This window comes from Cuculus canorus, chromosome 1 (assembly GCF_017976375.1).
Source record: "Cuculus canorus isolate bCucCan1 chromosome 1, bCucCan1.pri, whole genome shotgun sequence".
NCBI lineage: Eukaryota > Metazoa > Chordata > Aves > Cuculiformes > Cuculidae > Cuculus > Cuculus canorus.
The window spans coordinates 142712480-142730098 of record NC_071401.1 but is presented as its reverse complement, the minus strand read 5'-3'; the positions used below and the strand labels follow the sequence as shown (position 1 = coordinate 142730098).

General features: G+C 45.8%; 1 protein-coding gene across 2 annotated transcripts in view; it reads right to left on the bottom strand.

The window, feature by feature from the left end:
* CACNA2D4 (calcium voltage-gated channel auxiliary subunit alpha2delta 4) overlaps nt 1-17619 on the bottom strand; it is a 133039-nt gene that overhangs the window by 12475 nt on the left and 102945 nt on the right. Inside the window, exons 27-35 of one of the 2 annotated variants that reach the window (XM_054067780.1) lie at nt 15127-15188; nt 13941-13955; nt 11996-12040; nt 11001-11063; nt 5294-5364; nt 4389-4464; nt 2503-2555; nt 1462-1517; nt 3-23 (exon numbers count right to left, since the gene is read on the bottom strand). In XM_054067780.1, the coding sequence (XP_053923755.1) occupies nt 3-23; nt 1462-1517; nt 2503-2555; nt 4389-4464; nt 5294-5364; nt 11001-11063; nt 11996-12040; nt 13941-13955; nt 15127-15188 (462 nt within the window). Of the gene's footprint in view, nt 1-2; nt 24-1461; nt 1518-1538; nt 2556-4388; nt 4465-5293; nt 5365-11000; nt 11064-11995; nt 12041-13940; nt 13956-15126; nt 15189-17619 lie in introns of those variants that run through there. The other variant, XM_054067771.1, reaches the window with a different exon arrangement.

Below are 17619 nucleotides of genomic sequence, written 5' to 3'. Positions count from 1 at the left end.
ACAGTGATGGAAGACTGCCTTGGCTGGAAAAATCGCATAACACACACAAACACACAATGAAGATGGAGGCACATGACAGTTTCACATGATGGCAGTGCAGAGAAGAGATGGATTTGGACACCGCAGTCATGGAGGTGATGCAGCAGAGAGATGATGAAAGCACAAAAAGAAATGGTGATGAGCAGGGCAACAGTGAGAACCCCCTCCCTTTTTGTCCCTTCTCCTCAAGCAAAGTCTAAATCAAACTGCAGCCATTTAGCTGCAGCATCCTCAGCATCTCCCTTCAGAATCCTCAGCATCTCCCTGCAGTATCCTCAGCATCTCCCTGCAGAAACACCAGGTCTGTCTGTCCTCCAGAAAGAGCAGTCCCTGCTGTACCACTACAAGTACTGCACTTGCTCATCTGACTTTTTCCCAGGATTTCTGCACGGACACACTTGCATTATCCTGATGTGTGTTAAGCAGCAGCCAGGGCCAAACAGAGGATATCTACAGCTTCTACTGGGATCTCTGGCAATCCTTATTGGAGGAAGTGAATGGGACCTAAACAATATCCAGACATTGGGCTGGATCTCTGAGTAGGAGGAAATTTTGCTTTCTAAAAATGACTGTTTCCCCATTAATCCAGGAGAGTTCAGTGCAAAAGACTCAGTCCCATGGTTATCAGGGAAGGTACCACTCTCTCCGCTAAAAGTACCACTAATACTGAGTAATTAGTGAGGACATAGTAATGGCACTTACATGTCCTCGAAGAGCACTCCCCACCTTTCTCTCTGGATTGTCTCTGGGCCATTAAGGTCCCCCTTGCCTGCAGGGGCAGGGGTAGGAACTCAAGAGACCCCTGGAATGTTTTTAGCAGGCAGCACTCAGCTGCATGGCAGGTCCCTGTATTTCAGCCCAGTCATACCCCTTGCTGCACTTGTGGCAACATCTCCTCTCTTCCAGAGAGAGTCCAATGGGCATGGGAAGACCTCAATGTCTTGTTAAGACTTACAGGCTTCTGGCTAGCTTCCTGAGACACGTGCTGGGCTCCAGAGAGCCTGCTGCTCCAGCCCTGCTCTCTCTTGTCCCATGGATTACCGTCAGGAAAGGCGGGAAGGAAGTATGTCCAACCCAAAGGTTTTGCAGCTGACGGTCACTCTCATCAAGGTGAGAAGCCCTGGTAAGAAATGCCTTCCCCCATCATAGCAGTTACCCTGAGGAAAGCAAGCAACATGCTCCGAGCCGCACACACCTCACTCTGACTGCTCTGGTGCTGTGGAAGCCTGAAATGGGGGTGGAAGTTGCAGGAGACAGTGGTGGTGGGACCTGGAAGCTGGATTCCAGTGTCCACAGAAGGAGAGGTGGCAGGGCAGATGGCAGGCTCCTTGCACGAGGCCAGGCTTGCCCATCCAGCTTCTTCTGCCACCAGCAGCTGTAGCACTCACGTGCTATCGGGCTGCTGGACTTTTGAGTACTCACCATCTGCCAAGTTGTCTGAGTGCCAGAAGCTACTCATGTTAAACTCCAAAAGGAAGCTGTCAAAAGAGCAAGAACAGAGGATGATTTTTCAGCAGCCTGGAAGGATGCAGGTGTCAGGGAGATGGCCCCGTTGCCTGGTGAGTATCAGTTCTAAAATGTTTACTATGAATTTGCTGGCAGTGGAAGTCTGAGTTTTCTTTTTGTTTTTTTTTTTCTTTACTCCCCACAGGATGAGACTGTAGCACTGTATCATGGGATCTGTACTGTGGAATAACTGAACAGGCTTTTATTTGAAGTGCATCGCCTACTGTGCAGGGCGCCCTCCCACTGAGTTCAGCAGCCTTTAAGGTTAGGAGGGGATCCAGTCACCATGAGACCTGCCTGAGGAGCAGGCATGGATGTCATCAATAGAGCCTGTACACTGGCAACATAGAGCTAGCTGCACATCACATGGAATTATTCTAAATTACACTCAAGCCCTAGTAGCTGGATCTTTTCCACACCTTGACATTTGCACACTGAGCAAACTAAGCCATGGGACTTGCATCCTCCATCCTTATTTGAACTTGAACTCTGATTCCCTCCCATCAGTTTGAGGTTAGCCTGAATCCATACCTTGATTCATGGCCTCCCTTCCCTGCTTCCTTGCCTGTCACTCAGACCTGAGCTCCATGGTTTCCTTCCTTTAGCCTTCGACTCCTGCAAAGTGAAGGTGTGCATTTGCTCATCGCGGGCAAAGGAGACAGGCAAGAGGACTTTGCATCAAGGATCTGCGTGGGGCCCCAGGAGACCCAAGTCCTATTTCTGGTTCCACCACTTTGTACTGAGTGACTTCAGGTAAATCCCAGACCTGCTCCAGGCCTCTGACTCTCAAAATGGGAATAGTAATAGCTTTCTATCTCCCAGGAGCAAGGCACTGAGCTGAATGTCAGGAGAAGGCTGACAGCAATGCTCTACGCAAGCGTCTCCAATTGCAGCTTCTTCAGCTCTCACTCCCATTGGTCTGAGCCTCCCAAACACCCCCAATCTTTTGGTACTCACATGAGGAAATCACTTATCAGCCATTTCACTGCAGCTAGAAAGGCATAAATTGGCTGGAGAACAGAATAAAAAAAAAAGAGAAATACCATAAGGACTTGGTCAGAGAGTTATAATTGTTATGCAGGACCCCACATTTCAGACCAATTCCCTCTACAGATCAGAGCTCTTGAAGACAGACAGGCTGGAAATTCAAGTTCTGAGCATCACTGGAAAATGTTCAAAATACATAAAAAGCCAGCTGAGCTGCCTTGCTACTAATAATATCTTCTCACCCCCTCCCTGTCAGGGTCAGGGAGTTTATCACAAATGTATGAAGGACTTTGAAGATGTAATTGCTTGATGATTTCTCTCCAGTATGGATGACCTTGAGAGCTCAGAGCAGAAGAGAAACACAGCTAAATGGGACATCACCAGTTTAGGATGCTTTTGTATTCTGAGAGCAAGTGGTGTTTCTGGGACAAGTGATAGCATTGCCCAGGATTTAGTATCATCTGCCATTGATTGATTACGCTTAACTGTGCTTTCATCCAGCTTTTCCTCAAGATGGCATGACTTCTATCATCTTCCTGCTTTTCAGCTACAAATTGGAAATCCGGCATTGTCCCAGGGACAACTAATCTGCAGAGGATTCTGCTGCTTCTTTTCTTCATGGTAACCATATCTAATTTTCATCCCTCCCTCTCATAATCATGCCTGTATACTTAAACCCAAAACACATGCGGCAGTCACAGGATGCAAGATTATGTTCCATTACAGCTAACTGACTTATCTTCAACCAAAAGAAACCAGCAAATAGTAAAATATATAGAATTTTCACTGATTTTTCCTTTGAATGATGCACGTGAAAAATGGTCTTTTTTGATTTCTTCATTTTTGAGGGAGCGGAAAGGGAGAGATAAAGGCCAAAGACTCACCCTTTTATTCTCTTCTCAATTGACCTAATTTTTGGCAGCTCATATTTTATGACATTTCTTTCAGTGACCAAAATTCTTGAGGACATGATCGAGGAATTATTTTCACTGTGATTACAATATTTTGTCAATCTAGCTTAAGTACAGCTATTGCCAAAAGGGTTATACTATTAAAAAGCTAACACATTATTAAAAGCTAACATTTTCTTGCAAATTCTTTTACTGGAAAAAAATGACCACATAACACTGTAGGATGCACTTCCAGCACACTACATTTTGCAGTATCAATAGAAGACAGGAACAGCAATAAATGCATCTCTGTTTAGAGTTGCTTCAACTAGTCTTAAGTGGCTTGAGCGTTCAGTAATTACTTAGTTCTGCCTGACTGAGGCCAAGTTAGGAAGGCAGAGTCAGATTAGATTATTAGTTTGTATCAGACTAAGAGAGGTTGCTTTTGGGTACTGGCAAAACTACTCTCTCTGATAGCATGTTCCCTGGGCTATCAGCATTCCTTGGCAGCTTTAACCCCCTCTCTCTGCTGCTCCAAGCCCACTCATGCTTCCATGAGAGGCTGACAGCTTTCTCCCAAATGCTCTGTTCCCCCACAGTGAAATTCTTCTTTTTGAACTGCTGAGTAAAACCATGCCCTGTAAAACTATTTCTGTTTGTTTCAGCTGCAAGTTGGTTCTTCAGCTTTTAGGAGAAGCTTGGAATACTCTAGGTCCTGTTCTTTCCTTGATAATTGTAATTTTCAGTGAGATCCTGTCGGCCAATAGAGAGCCGATAGAAATCACTGTCAGTGGCCATCACTGCCTCAGAAATCTGCTTTAGATGAGTTTGGACATTCCCATCACTTGAAAGCAAACAACTACTTGGTTCTTTTGGGGACGGTGCTACATTAAGGTGGTGGAGACATCCTAGGAGAAAGCCTCCACAGCCAAGTGCAGAGAGGGCTGCTTGCCAACAGATACGTACGCTGAGCAGAGGCCGGGCACCGCTGTGGTGGTGGTAAGGTACTTTGCACATCGCTTGATAATCATACATGGTTACCCTGCAATCGACACAAAACGCAGCAAGCTGTCAAAAGCAAGCAAGGCAACTGCCTACAGGAGGCACATGTCAGCGTGCACTACTTTTCCTGTAAAAGTTTCTGTATGGAAGAACTGAAGCAGTGGCCTGCTTACACGTGTCTTTGCTGTTTGGTCAGTGCTGGATTTCACAAAGCAAGAAATACAGACCCAGGATTAATGTAATTGGGTCAGTACAGAAGGAAACATGTCCCTAATTTCAGATGGTGAGCAAACCAGGCTGCGGGGCAGAATTATAATTGTATCTACCTCAGGTCCCTCTAGTTCTTGTTTTCAAGGCACTGAAACTGTGAACTCTCTTTTGTCATGGGCCGGGGTAGTGGAGTGAGACAAACAGAGGTATTTTTAGGAGAGAGAGAAATGTGCTCAGCCAGCTGCAGTGCGACATCTGGGGGGGCTCTCAGACAACTGCTCATACAAAGGTTTTCCAAGTGGCAGGAGGAACTGAAGCACTTTATGCAAAATGCCAAGAAGTGTTTCCCATAGCATCTTGCCCTGGAAAAGACTGAGGAGCAGCTGCTTTCTGGCAAAATGGAGATCAGGAGTAACTGTTTCTCTTGGTGCTTCGCAGCAGTTAGAAACACAGAGGATAAGGAGAAACAGGGTGTGTGGTGATGACAGCTAAATAAGTCAGGGAGGGGGCAGGTAGCTAAAGGAGCTCTTGTAGTCGAATAGGAATCACATGCACGTGCATTTTCCCCTGCTCAGTGGTGCTGCTTATGGGGACCAATATGCTCTGACCGACACAGCAGCTGAAGAAGGAGAAGTACAGCATGGAGATCCCCCACTTACCGCCTGAACATGCCCATGTTTAGCAGCTGGGTCATTACTGAGCCATCCACTGCACCAAAAAATTTTCCAGTCTGCAAGCAAAAGAAAGGAAAAAAACCAGAATAAACTGTCAACAGTAAAATTTCCAGATCCTTGATGGCTCTAGCTGATCTGTCTGCAGGCCTAGTACACATAGTGAGTGTTTTGCAAGGAGGTAATGTCAAGCTTTGCCCTTTAGCTGACTGGAAATCTTGAGGGAGGACTTCCCCCATCACCAGCTGGGCATCCTGCACCATTCCTACTGTCTTGGAAATGATTTAGCCCACGTAAGTCTCTGCAGCTTGTGTCAGAAAACGGCAGACTCTCATGCTGCAGAGACCCAGGCATATGAATTCACTGGGATCTCCTGTAGGTTTTCGTGCATCCACATTCTGTGGATCTGAATGCCTGAATCTCTTCCCCTTGAGCCTCTCTGCTAGCCCGCAGCCACAGTGGCTTTGGAAGCCTCTGCTCTGCTGCTGCCCTGGGCAAACTGACTCACCACGCTTAAGTGCACCATACATATTTATTTAGGTAGAAAACACAATTTTACAACTCACTGCTGTGCAAGTTCTAAGCAGGCAGTAACCCAAACAACACAATACACAGCAAACCATCACTTTAACCTATAGGGTGTGCTGGCACAGCCAGAGCTGTTGCACATCCTCCACCCACGTTTTGGGGGGCAACAACCCCCAAATCCCGCTTACATGCCAAGACTAAAAGCAGTGCTTGTGGCCCTCTAGTCCCATTTACATTTTGAAATCAATAACCTAAAATACAATACCAAATCCAGGGAACACTGCTCTGAAGATTGATTCAAACAAACAACATTTCTGGCTTTCCTGATCACTAATCCATGACAAATCTATTGCGAAAATGATTCTAATCTGCCAAGTCCACTGTTTCATTTGCAAACAAGTAAATAAAACACTTGCAAATAATAAAAACACGGATATGAGCTGTTCTCTCTCTGTTTTCCTGGCTCATGAATCTTGACAGAGTAAATAGCTCCTGTACATTACGGAGCCATTCATGCAGTTTTGGGGGACATTTTACTTTTCTACTGGTAGGCTACCAGTTGTTTAGCATGTATTAGTAGATGACAGATTATTTCATCTATTTGAGTGGGGCATTTCCACTAAAAAACTCCAAACCTTAGGCAGATTTACCTAAGATCATACAGTAATCATCTAACAGTAGTGGTACATGGTTATGAGCCTCTTTCCAACAGGCTTTAGAAGGCATTTTGATGTATAAATCAATACAGAATATCAACTTCCCTTCAAGCATTCAAGCTGTAATCATCCCAGAAATAGTCAAATATGTGTGAGCAAGCGCTAACTTTTTTTCACCTCCCTCCCTCTTTCAATCTGATTAGGGGGGGTGAAGAGGCCAGCTGCTTCCATTTAATACCAGTCTACAACCCCAGCAGGAGCCAGAGCTGTGGAATTTAACACAGTGCAAGATGCAGCTGTTGTGTCAAGGCTAGAGGGCCACTGCAGGATTGCAAATGGGGTTCACCCTGTTCCAAGATGCTGATGTCTGTTCTGCTTTCTCCAGGTAGGGCACTGTTCTTCTAGTATGAAAAACTATTAGTGTAATTGAGAGTAAAGCCTAGGGAACATGTTCAGAAAAGCATCGGCAAACTGGCCTTCAACACTGAATCAGACATTCAGAGCTTGGTGTTGTTTTAGGTACCCTGTGCAGATAGTAACACAGGAAAGCATCACTTGGCATAAACCAAAATGGTCCTGTGCTGAAGCTGCATTTTGCAAAGCAGCTCTCATTACTACCTACTTCCTCCAGTGACTACCTGCTGATCTTCCAGACATCCCTCTGCTATGTTTCTCCTAACTCCCAGCTCTGGGCAGGTTTCCGCAAGCCCTTGCAATATCAGAGGTTCAGAGCACAAAGCATTGCCTCCGACATCCTGCGTGACATGTAGTGTATCACATCCTCCTGTAGTGGAGAGTACACAAGCAGAGGTGCAGCCTATGCACAGGAAAGAAGTTGCATCCTGGAACACTCATATGGGTCACAGGGTCCATCACTATGTACAGACATATGTGTCTGTGATTTGTTGGCTTTTATTGACCAATTTGTACTTTTGGTACACACAAAAGCTTTAGACGAACGGGATCTGCCAAATAGGCCACACTTTAGGTGAGTGGGCAGCCTCTACTCTGCATGGCTCAAACAAAGCCAAACCTCGCTTCTCCACAAGATCTGCCCAGACCTGGTAGGATCTTGGCCTTTTAGTTGACAACCTGCACCATGTATCTGGAGTCACCTGGGCAGAACTTGCAGACATACCCTACAAGATGCCTCAGTGAGAAGGCAGCATCCTAAAGAAAGAGATTTAGCTAGTGAGGGGACCCTGGATGCAGCAGGCGGAGGGAGCTCCAAACCTGTGATCCCTAGCTATGCCTCCAGCTGGCAGTGAAAGGCGGCTAAAAACTCAGGGGCACTCATGGGGCCATGGCTGCAAACATTAGCAGAAACATAGTGCAGAACAGCCCTCACTTCAGCACAGCCTGGGCCTTTCACTTCCCTTCCTCTCCTGCCCTAGATCAACTGGTCCTCCTCTTCATGCACTCCCTTCTCCTGGCTCTGGCTATTAACTCTTTGCTCCCTCCATGATGAGTCTGGATGTGGGGATTAGTTTGAATTAAGAGATTACCAATTCTTCCCCAAGTAATCTTGCAGGGAGCTTCCAACTCATCACTCATTAAAATCCCAAGTCCCTCTTTCTTCCATGGTGGCTTCTGGCTGCCTCTAAGCTTTCTCCTGCCTTCAGGTAGAGGTTATGAGAACCACCCTCCCATCCCGATCCCCTATCCCAAGGGCAGAGCAGGGCAGAGCTTACACGAGGGTGTCCTCACCCTTCACCTACATGAAGCTACTCTGTTTTCCAGTGTAGTCACCCAAGAAAGGAGGTTTGGGCAGCAGGCAGCCCTGGGAAGGCAGTAGGCTGAGTGCATCATAAAGCACTGCGGCCCCAAGAGACTGAGCAGAGAGATGGAGTAAGACATACACAGACACTTTGACATCACTCTACTATTCATAGTTTGCACTTTGCCCTGGAAAGCAGGTGTTTTGGATGTCAAAGCTCCTTGGCTGCCTTTGTTGGGGAAGCAGGGATGCAAGTGGGGCCCTGCTTGTGCTGGAGCCACCACACCCCACACAACTCAGTGGGGCAGATGACTTGATTGTGCACCCTCTCTCCTTCTGCCTCTGATAAGCTCCATCCCACCCTGGCTGGTGCGGACAGGCTGGCCTTTTCCCTGCCACTGGGCTTATAAATTTACCCAGGCAGCTGAACCACGCTTGCTGGTTCTGGTGTCAGATATGAGGCAGGGAGAGAGGGCAGTGAACCACCTGAATTCTCCAGAAAGGCAAAACCCCCTCAAAAATCTATGTTCCGGATTTCTTTTTTTGCATTATGTTAAAGGATGTGCTGAAGGAAGAGTGTGGGATGAGGTAGGGAAGGCCTACAAGTGAATGTTGCAAGTGATCCCATGTAGCAACATTTGGGTAGCAAGGCTATGAGACCCAAGATATTGATTTAATAATGCTGCTGCTGCTGTCTTGAATTTTGTGCAAGGCTTAACAGTGTGGACATTCATGGTGCCCCTGGGAAATAAAAACAGTAACTAGAACAAGATAAAGAAATCAGAAGAAAAGTAGTGGTGAACTTTCAGAGGTCAGGGGAGGTAATAGCTGGAGGAGATGACAGCTCTGGTGCCTGCCAAGATGCCTGATCTTGGAAGCATGTGGATAATGCTTATCATTTAGCCAAATCCACTGTAATGCCATGTTTCTGCTAGTCAGATCTTTCAGAGATGAGCTTTTCGAAAAACCTGTTTTCCACAAGATGCAGGAAAAAAACCCAGAGACAGAACCCAGGAAAGCAGTGCTGAGGATGAACAGTAGATGCAGTACCTAAAGGGTGTAGTTGCCTTGATCTATGGACACACTCAGTAAAGTACCTTTGAAAATGCCATTGAGGTAAGAGGAGAAAACAGTGTCTCTTAAGACAACCAGCCCACCCCAAATACACAAGAGCAAGGATCCAGTACAACTTTAATGTCATTGAAGGGGCAGTTTCACTGGAATATTTAGTGTGCTAGGTCAGTCACTTTCCCAACAGAAAGCAGGTTGATTATTCCTTGCAGTATGCCCCCTTGATATACATCTGTATCATTCCCTGGTGCCACTATATCACTGTTTCATTTTGCTCTGTGAGTCTCAACAGTTCTCATCTTGGCCCCTCTGAACTTACTGCGTAGTGCCTGCAGAATTCATGATCTCACATTTTTCTTTTGCCAGCCTGTTCTGAATATGCTAACCAACACAAGCCCAAATGGGAATCTATGGGACTTTCATAGCTGATGTTTTCCATCTAAATATCCATCTAAAAATTCCTCTTCTTTCTTTTCTGTCCCACTTACTTTTAGATCAATGCCCTTACTTCCACTTCACCCTTTAACCATAACTTGTTTAACAGCCTTTTGTAAGGGACTCTGTTCAAGGCTTTTAGGAAAACTGGTCATCCATTCCCCCTTATCTCTTGATTTACTCACACTTTTAAAGAACTATAGCTGATAAGATAGGTTTTCTCCCTTTATAGAAGCTGTGTTGCTTGTCCCAGTCATATCCATTGGGTGTTCTGTTACTTTAATTTCCATTTCAACTTGTTTGTCACATCTTGAAGAAAGTAATTTCTGGGGTCAGATCTACTGCCTTTTGGAAATACACATACACTATTTGTTAAACTCCAGTACTATGGCAATTTTAATGAAACTCCACACTTTTATCAGTAGCAAAACTGCTTCATTTCCCATTTCTGCTATAAGCCCACTCTTGCTACTGAATTATTGCTTTGTACTTTATGAGACCGTTCCAACACATCACTTTCTGACATCCAAATCTATGGCCTTTTATTATTTTGAAAATATGCTCTGTGGTGAATTTACCAGGGAGCAGAAAAGTATAGATACACCGTGCAATGCTGGTAGTATTGACTTTACCCAGGCTACATGAAATACCGCATCACAAACCGTACCTCCTCAGCTCCTCAGAAATGGCCGTGGAAGCACTGGCAGTAAGAAGAAAGGAAGCAACTTTTGTTGCTTGTATTTTTATTGCTATTCTAAGTCTTCTTGCTTACTCCTTTCACCTCTGCAAGCCCAGCAAATCTTCTAGTTCTTCAGGTGTGCTTCTGTTTCCAAGTTGCTTAAATGACTTCATCCTCCTTTTTGCCTTTGGCATTTTGCTCTTACCATCCCCTCACTTTCCTTTCCTGAAGAATGCCTACTTTGGCTTTAGAGGCACTGAAAAGCACCACTCCTTTCCTTTCCCTTCCCTAGTCAGGGCGCACCTGCCTTCTGGGATTGTCTCAGATTATCTTTCAATAGCATCTGTGCCAAGGGAAAGGAGTCTAATTTCCTCACTTCTGATAAACAGATATTTTGACTAGTTCCTTCCTTATCACTGCAAACTCCTTCCTTTACCTAGGATGTGCTGTCACTCTGCTGGGAGGCTTCCTGCTCAGCACACAGCTGAATTTAATTATACCATGGCCACTCTTATCACACAATCGAAATTCACTTGTTTTAACCAGCTCTGGTGGAGTATTTAGGAAGAAGCAAAGCGCAATTCTTGTCCTTCACTCATGCTCTCTTACCTCTGCAGGTCTTTTGGAAACAAGTATAAAGCCGTTATTATCAATGAGGAAGCAATTCAGAATCTGTAGAGATGAAAGAGAAGGAACATTTAAGACCTTTTTTTCCATGGCTGTCTGGTACGTACCACTGTGTGCAGGATGGAGTCACGTGGGGTTGTGCTTACAGCAGCAGCCTCGGTATTTCCATGTCTAGCCCAACAGCTCAGCTACCACGAGTTTTACACAAGTGACTTTTCCCTCTCTGCCTCCATTTTGAGGTGTTTAGTTTGTTAGCTGTCACAGAGATTGTCTCTTGTCAGGGCTGTGTGCAGGCCTTGCAGGCTCTGAGCCACATTTAAGAAGACAAGGCATCCTGCAGGAGGTGACAGGTTATTTGGAGAACACTTCTCCTTAATAAAACGGTATCTAATGCTTTCCACCTTCAGATTTCGGAGTGAAATAACCCTCTCCTCACCACTGAACATCATCATCAGTGCTGGTCTTATTTTTATTTCGCAGAGCAGGAAATGGAGGCACATAGTTTAGATGAAAACCTTTAGGTCTCACTGGGAAAAACTAGGATACAGAGGAAATCCTACATGAACATCAGAGGAATATTCTCTGTTTATCCAACTCTCTAGGACAGATGAGATGCCTAAGACCAAGTTTGAAGCAGTGGCATAAATGCAAAGAGGGGTCTCCAGCATACGTGTCATGATAACAGCCACTCTGTTTGGCAGACCTGGGATGCCAGTGAGACTTTGAGGAGATAAACTATCCTTAGAGTCACTGTCTGGAGCTCCCATGCCCCTTCCCAGGCTCAGCTGGTGTCTCGCGGCTGAGGGGAAGAACTAAACTGTAGGTTTGTTTCAACCACGTGAGATCCTGCCCCAGCGATGCAACATCTCGTAAGGAGGTGACAGGCAGTATTTTTTGGGGGGGAGAAAGAGATCACCACAGAGCAGGCAGTCAATTGCACCCAGAATGGGTACAGAGAAGAAATCCGTGCAACTTACGTCATCTTGACAGCTTAGCGGACAGGCACCATCCAAGGCACTGCACTGGAAAGGAAAAGCAGGGAATTAACCATGGTATGATCTCATCTTACAGTCTCCCTCTGGGGACTGCCAGACTAAAGGTCTCCATTCTAGCATCCCATAGGCTCTGCAAGTTAGCCGGCATTTCTACCAAGATAAGTTCTACAGTGTGCACCGGTACCACCTCCAACAGCTCATGTGGCTCTGCATGTTCCCCACCTCTGTGAGCAGTGCCCCCTTTGGTGGGAGCTCTGCCTTCCCAACACACTTCAGGCACTACCTATACAGTTTGAACAGAGACTTGTTAATGAAGAGGGCAGCATCAAACACTATGGCTGTGAAAGCAAAGATTATTGTGCACCAGTCTGAAAACAGCATACATTTCAGCATTTGCTAGTATCTGGACTAAACACATGGCATGGTATTTTAGATCAGGATTCTTCTCAGGCAGGGATTTTTTTTGTTGTTGCTGTTGGTTTCTTTACTCTCCAGACAGCTAATGACAAAATAGGATGTGAATGGTGCTTGTGTAGCCCAAGGCACCATCCATTTGTTTCATTTAGGATTTTTGTGTACCAGACTTGACATGTGTTTCACAACACTGAGCCGGGTGGGGACATGAGGGGTTAAGTGGTGAGTAACAAACCCCTTCAGGTGATTATTGATTTCATAATTGTTCCAAGTTTGCCTTGGCTGTGTGTGTCTGTCTCTTTGTGTTATATTTTAATGCTATTTTCTCTAGCAGTGGAGAGAAGAAAGCTGACATGGTGTTGCCATTTCTGTACACGGGGTCCCCTTCCTGTCAGAGGTTTTCTGGGGTCAGGGAAGAACACTGACGTGTTACGTAGACTATCTACTCTCAGCCTGCTGCCCTTTACTTCTGTAAAACTCATATATAAATCCCAGCCCCTTTTCTGGATGATTCTCAGTAACAAGAGGTGAATTTGCCACTTCAAGCCACAACAAGGTCACTACTTTCAGTTAGAATTTGCTTCTCTTCTTGCATTATATAGGGAAAAACCCGAACATATTTGGGTTTCTGTCCCTCTGCTCAACTTCACAGGAGGCTCAGAGATGCCTGAATTTGTTTCAAGCCCTGTGGCTTTGAAATATCACGTACTCTAACTGGCTCTTTGAGACTCTGGGGATAATGGTTTAAAAACACCCCTTTACCACAGTTGCAAGCATCATCTCACCCCTGCCTCACCACAAAACAACATCGAGTTGTTTTGTCTCCCTGAACATACACACAGTGATGGCCCAGTACTTTGTTCCTGGGTGGTTCTTTCCTTTGGTCAGCAGAGAAATCTGGCCATGGTGAACCACTGTTATTGCCTTGGGGGATAGCCAATACAGAGCTCTGAGCTCAGAACAGAAACCTGGGTAAACCAGAGCAGTTTCCTGCAAAAAGGACCCATATCTCACAGCAACTTCTTCCGTGGTGTGAGGAATGAGCCTTGCTGCCACTGCTCTTCCAGACCCAGAGAAGCTCCAGCAGTGCCCAGTGCTGAGCTGGCTGAGCAGCAGTGGCAGCACGGTGAGGAGCCCAGTTTGAGAGTGCTGGCACTTTGCAGGGAGCCCGTGAGGAGAGGACGGAGTTAAACCTGTGCTCCCCGGTTGCTCAGTGACCATGTCCACTGCCTTATGGGCACAACTCCCTCTTCAGAGACCAGCCTACCTCACAGCACCCTCCTGCTGGTGGTCAGGTCTCTGAAATGCTGCAACCCAGGCACTTTCAGCTTTGCCAGACACTTAATTACTGTGAAGACAAACACAGTCTATGACAGGGCTTGGACCATCTCCAGCGACTACAGACAAGGGACAGTGCCTATAAAACACTGGCACACAAATGGCAAAATTACGAAGTCGAGCTGTGGTGAGGCACGCTGGGATGCCTCCCTGTCTCCAGCTTTTGTCTACTTACATCACTGTCATTGGGCTGAGAGACGGGAGGCACAGCGTGGACATCCAGAGCAGCACAGCATGTGGTGAAGCAGAAGAGAGAGACAGAGAAAATAAAATCTGTTAGTCATTCTTCTGTCGATCGGTGGTCACGTCCTGGGAAACCATACGCAAGCTTTGTTCGTACCAGCACCCACCAGGGCTGCAGCATGCAGGCACTTGGCATGCAGGTCTCTTTTCAGCTTCTTTAATAAGCCTGCCCAGTTTCACTTAATGTCTATGTGGGCTTGTTTGTGTGAGAACTGCCTGAGTATGGCTCTCAGGAGATTTTTAAAATGAAGCTCTCTGCTGACACTTCAGGATGTGCTACGTGCTTTGCAGAAGTCTTTTTAGATCAGGTTAGGTTTATGCGATCTCCCACCTGTGAGGATGCTCCTGCCACTGCAGCCAGCTCTGGGCTTTTCCACTACCCATGTGTACTTGCCTCCTGCTGCCCTATCCTCTCTATCATCCCTGTCTGACGGCAATTTCCCCGCATCTCTATCTGGTGGCTCTATTGACAGCAGAGAGCTGCTTCTGCTGAGTGGTCTTTTGATCCTGCCAGTCTCATCCTCCCAGTATTCTGCCCTGAAAGCAAAGCCTGCTGGGAAAGCCCCTGCGTGGTAAGGAAAAGGTGTTTCACTTTTCCTGCCTCTCAGACTGGAGAGCTGTTTTAATTATCCAACTTCTCTCAGTCCAGCAAGTGTCCAAAATTAGGACAACACTCAAAGCTTATCCCTGGAGCAAATAATTTTTATTTTGGCAAGCTAGTAGCATTTTGTCACAATTATCAAGATGATAAGAGAGGGCAGTAGATTTTTTTTCCATGTGCCCAAAACTGCAGATTTCCATGAGGTTTCTGAAAGGCTGAATGAACAGAAACATATTTCCAGAATTAGATGTGTCACATGCAGCAGAGCTAATGCCTGGCCGGGATACTGACACTGTCAACATGGCATTTGTGGAACAGACTCATGGCTCACACGGCATTAGTGCCATCAAAGGATTACGGAAATGTGTGACTTCAAATTAATCTACTTCATAAATCTTTTAATAAGAATTTTACAAAAGCCCTTGTCAAAATGTCATTGTATGTGATGTAACATAGCATTGACCTCGCCACCAAAGAGCATTAAATTGTTTTTCTGCATTATTGCTGATGTTCCTACCTGTTGCATGGCCATCCAAAACTTGCGTTGGAGCAAATCCAGCTTAATTTGCACACCCACGGCTGTGAGAAACAAAAAGGTGGGGAGGGTAGAATGAGGACCGTGCAAGAGAGAGAAAGAAAAAATGCAATTAGGAAAGAAGGAGCAAATATTCACCCAAAGTGATGGGATGGAAATTGCAATTGCAACCTGCTTCCAAGTGTGAACGGTAAGCATTGGGGGATCAGCGCTGAGTCAGACTGCCGAGTGAGAGTCAGAGGTTTAACAAGGTAGAGAAAAAGGGGACACTGACTGTACTGACGTACTGATACCTGCCTCCCACAAAACACTATGGAACTACAGCCAAATTATCAAACAAACAACAAAAATCCTTCCCCCACCTCCACGAGAGTGAGCGTGTGAGCTTTCATCTTTGTCTTTTGCAGATCTGCCTGGCCAGAGTGGATGTTTCTGTTCACTCCAGCCTTAGCTCCTACATCACACAGCATCAATCAGAAATAAAGTAGGCCAGTGTGAGGAAGGGATTAATTTAAAAACCCACCTGTCTCAAGGGAAGACCACAGTGATTTAGATTGCTCCTAAGCCACTACAAAGCCCCCCAAAAAAGAATACCACTTGATGGAAAAGCATCGGTTAGAAATAGTGCTTTGTTACCCAGTCCCAGCCTAGTGCACACTCCACTGAGCAAAAGCGTGTGTGTTTCTTAATGAATTGCGTCCCAATTTCTTAGCTTAATTTCTCTTGTATTCCCAGCATCGTGTTCCTGAAGTAAGGCAAAGCTGCACATGAGAAGAAACAGAGCAGGGTCTCCCAGACTGAATAACCTAGCTGTCCCCAGTTAGGTTGCCTATAAATACGTGTAATAACCGGTGCAGCCGTGTGCAGCCTGGCATGGTGATGGAGAACAACAGGGCTGTGTGTCAACTATTTGAATCCAAGAGCTCTGCAGGAATTACAGCCTCAAGCAGGACCTCGAAATAGAATATAAAGTGCAAGTGAGGGAGAAAAGAAATGCAGAGAGGAAGAGTTTGAGCCTTTTCTCACAACCATGAATATCAGGCGGATGGAGCGTTGCTGTTTCTACAGATTTCCTCTGAATTAGCAGAAGCTTCAAAGCGGGGAACAGATCCTTTAAATCTGAATCACACCGTGTGGGTGCTTTTAAGTTAACAGTATGATCTGATGCTCTAATTCAGACGGGTATGAATTAAAAGTGGAGTATGCAGTGGTATATTTTCTTGCAGCATGAAGAGAGACCCTGGCACCTTGCGTCAGTTCTGCCTTTTATACTAGTGTCACTGTCCTTCTCATCACATTCCCACTGATGCTATATCTTACCAAGTCTCATTCACAGGTGCACTTCTTGTCCAGCTTGCTCTGCTGTAGGCTGAACCTGACTGCTTGTACATGGGGGAAAGGAATGATTTTGTTGAGCTGTTTTGCTCTGAGCCTCATGGAGCATAAACCAGACAAAATAAAGAATGCAAAAAAAGGATGAATGATGGGGCTGACTCTAGCCCAGGTGAAGATTCATCAGCTTCAGTGCGGCTATTTGAGACAGAGTTTGGCTTGGTGCCCTTGCTGACAAATTGGCAGTCCATGACAGTATTGTTGCTGCTGAGTCTGATGAGGTCCGTGTGTCTGACTTGGTAGTAGCTTTAAATAAATTCGTCATTACCCTTTAAAACCAGCTCAAGAAAGACTTACTCCCCTTATCACAGCAGATCACATCAATGGGACAGAATAATACGCAGGGCATATAGTTTTCATAAGACTCGAAGAGGAGTTGATACCTACATAACTAACCTTGTAATGCAGAACTTTACTGAGTGGTTCATGTCTTTGCCAGTGGGAACATTTATCTTCAAATTGTTCTTCAAAGGGAGCTTTACCCCTGGTTTTGAATCCTTGCCTCTGCACATTACGGCACAGTCTGAAGAGGTCATTGGAAGCAAAGCTGGGGACTATTCTGCCTTGTAGCCAAGTTTGTCTGTATGGTACTCATCAAAGGGAACCACATCAGAGGGATTGCTCCATGCTCCTGTCTGGCAGCACCACTCCTCACCAGTTGGGGGGGACTGGCAACTCCTGGCAAGAGCTGTGAGAAACATCCAAGCATTCATGTGACCTGAGGAAGATGTGTGAGCTGAGGAGGAACAGGTCACAAACACCCTTCCAGTGCTAGTAACAAATAGCTTCCTGGGTGCCTTTAGGCTGTTGGTGAGGATGGGTAGAAAGGAGGAAAGCAGTGATTCAATCTGAGGTAAGGATGATGCTACAGCTCGGGTGAGGGGGACAAAACCAGAATAATCCCCATGCTCTACTTGTTCCAAATTATAACTGATTGTTAATAATCCTTTCTGCTCTGGTAACTAAGAGCATGCCTCAGAGCAGGAAGATCCAAGGTCCATTAAATGGCTCTGGTGTGCAGCACAGCAAAAACCATAGAGTCCTCAGAGAGACTGTGGCTCTTTGTTCTATTCCTACTTATGT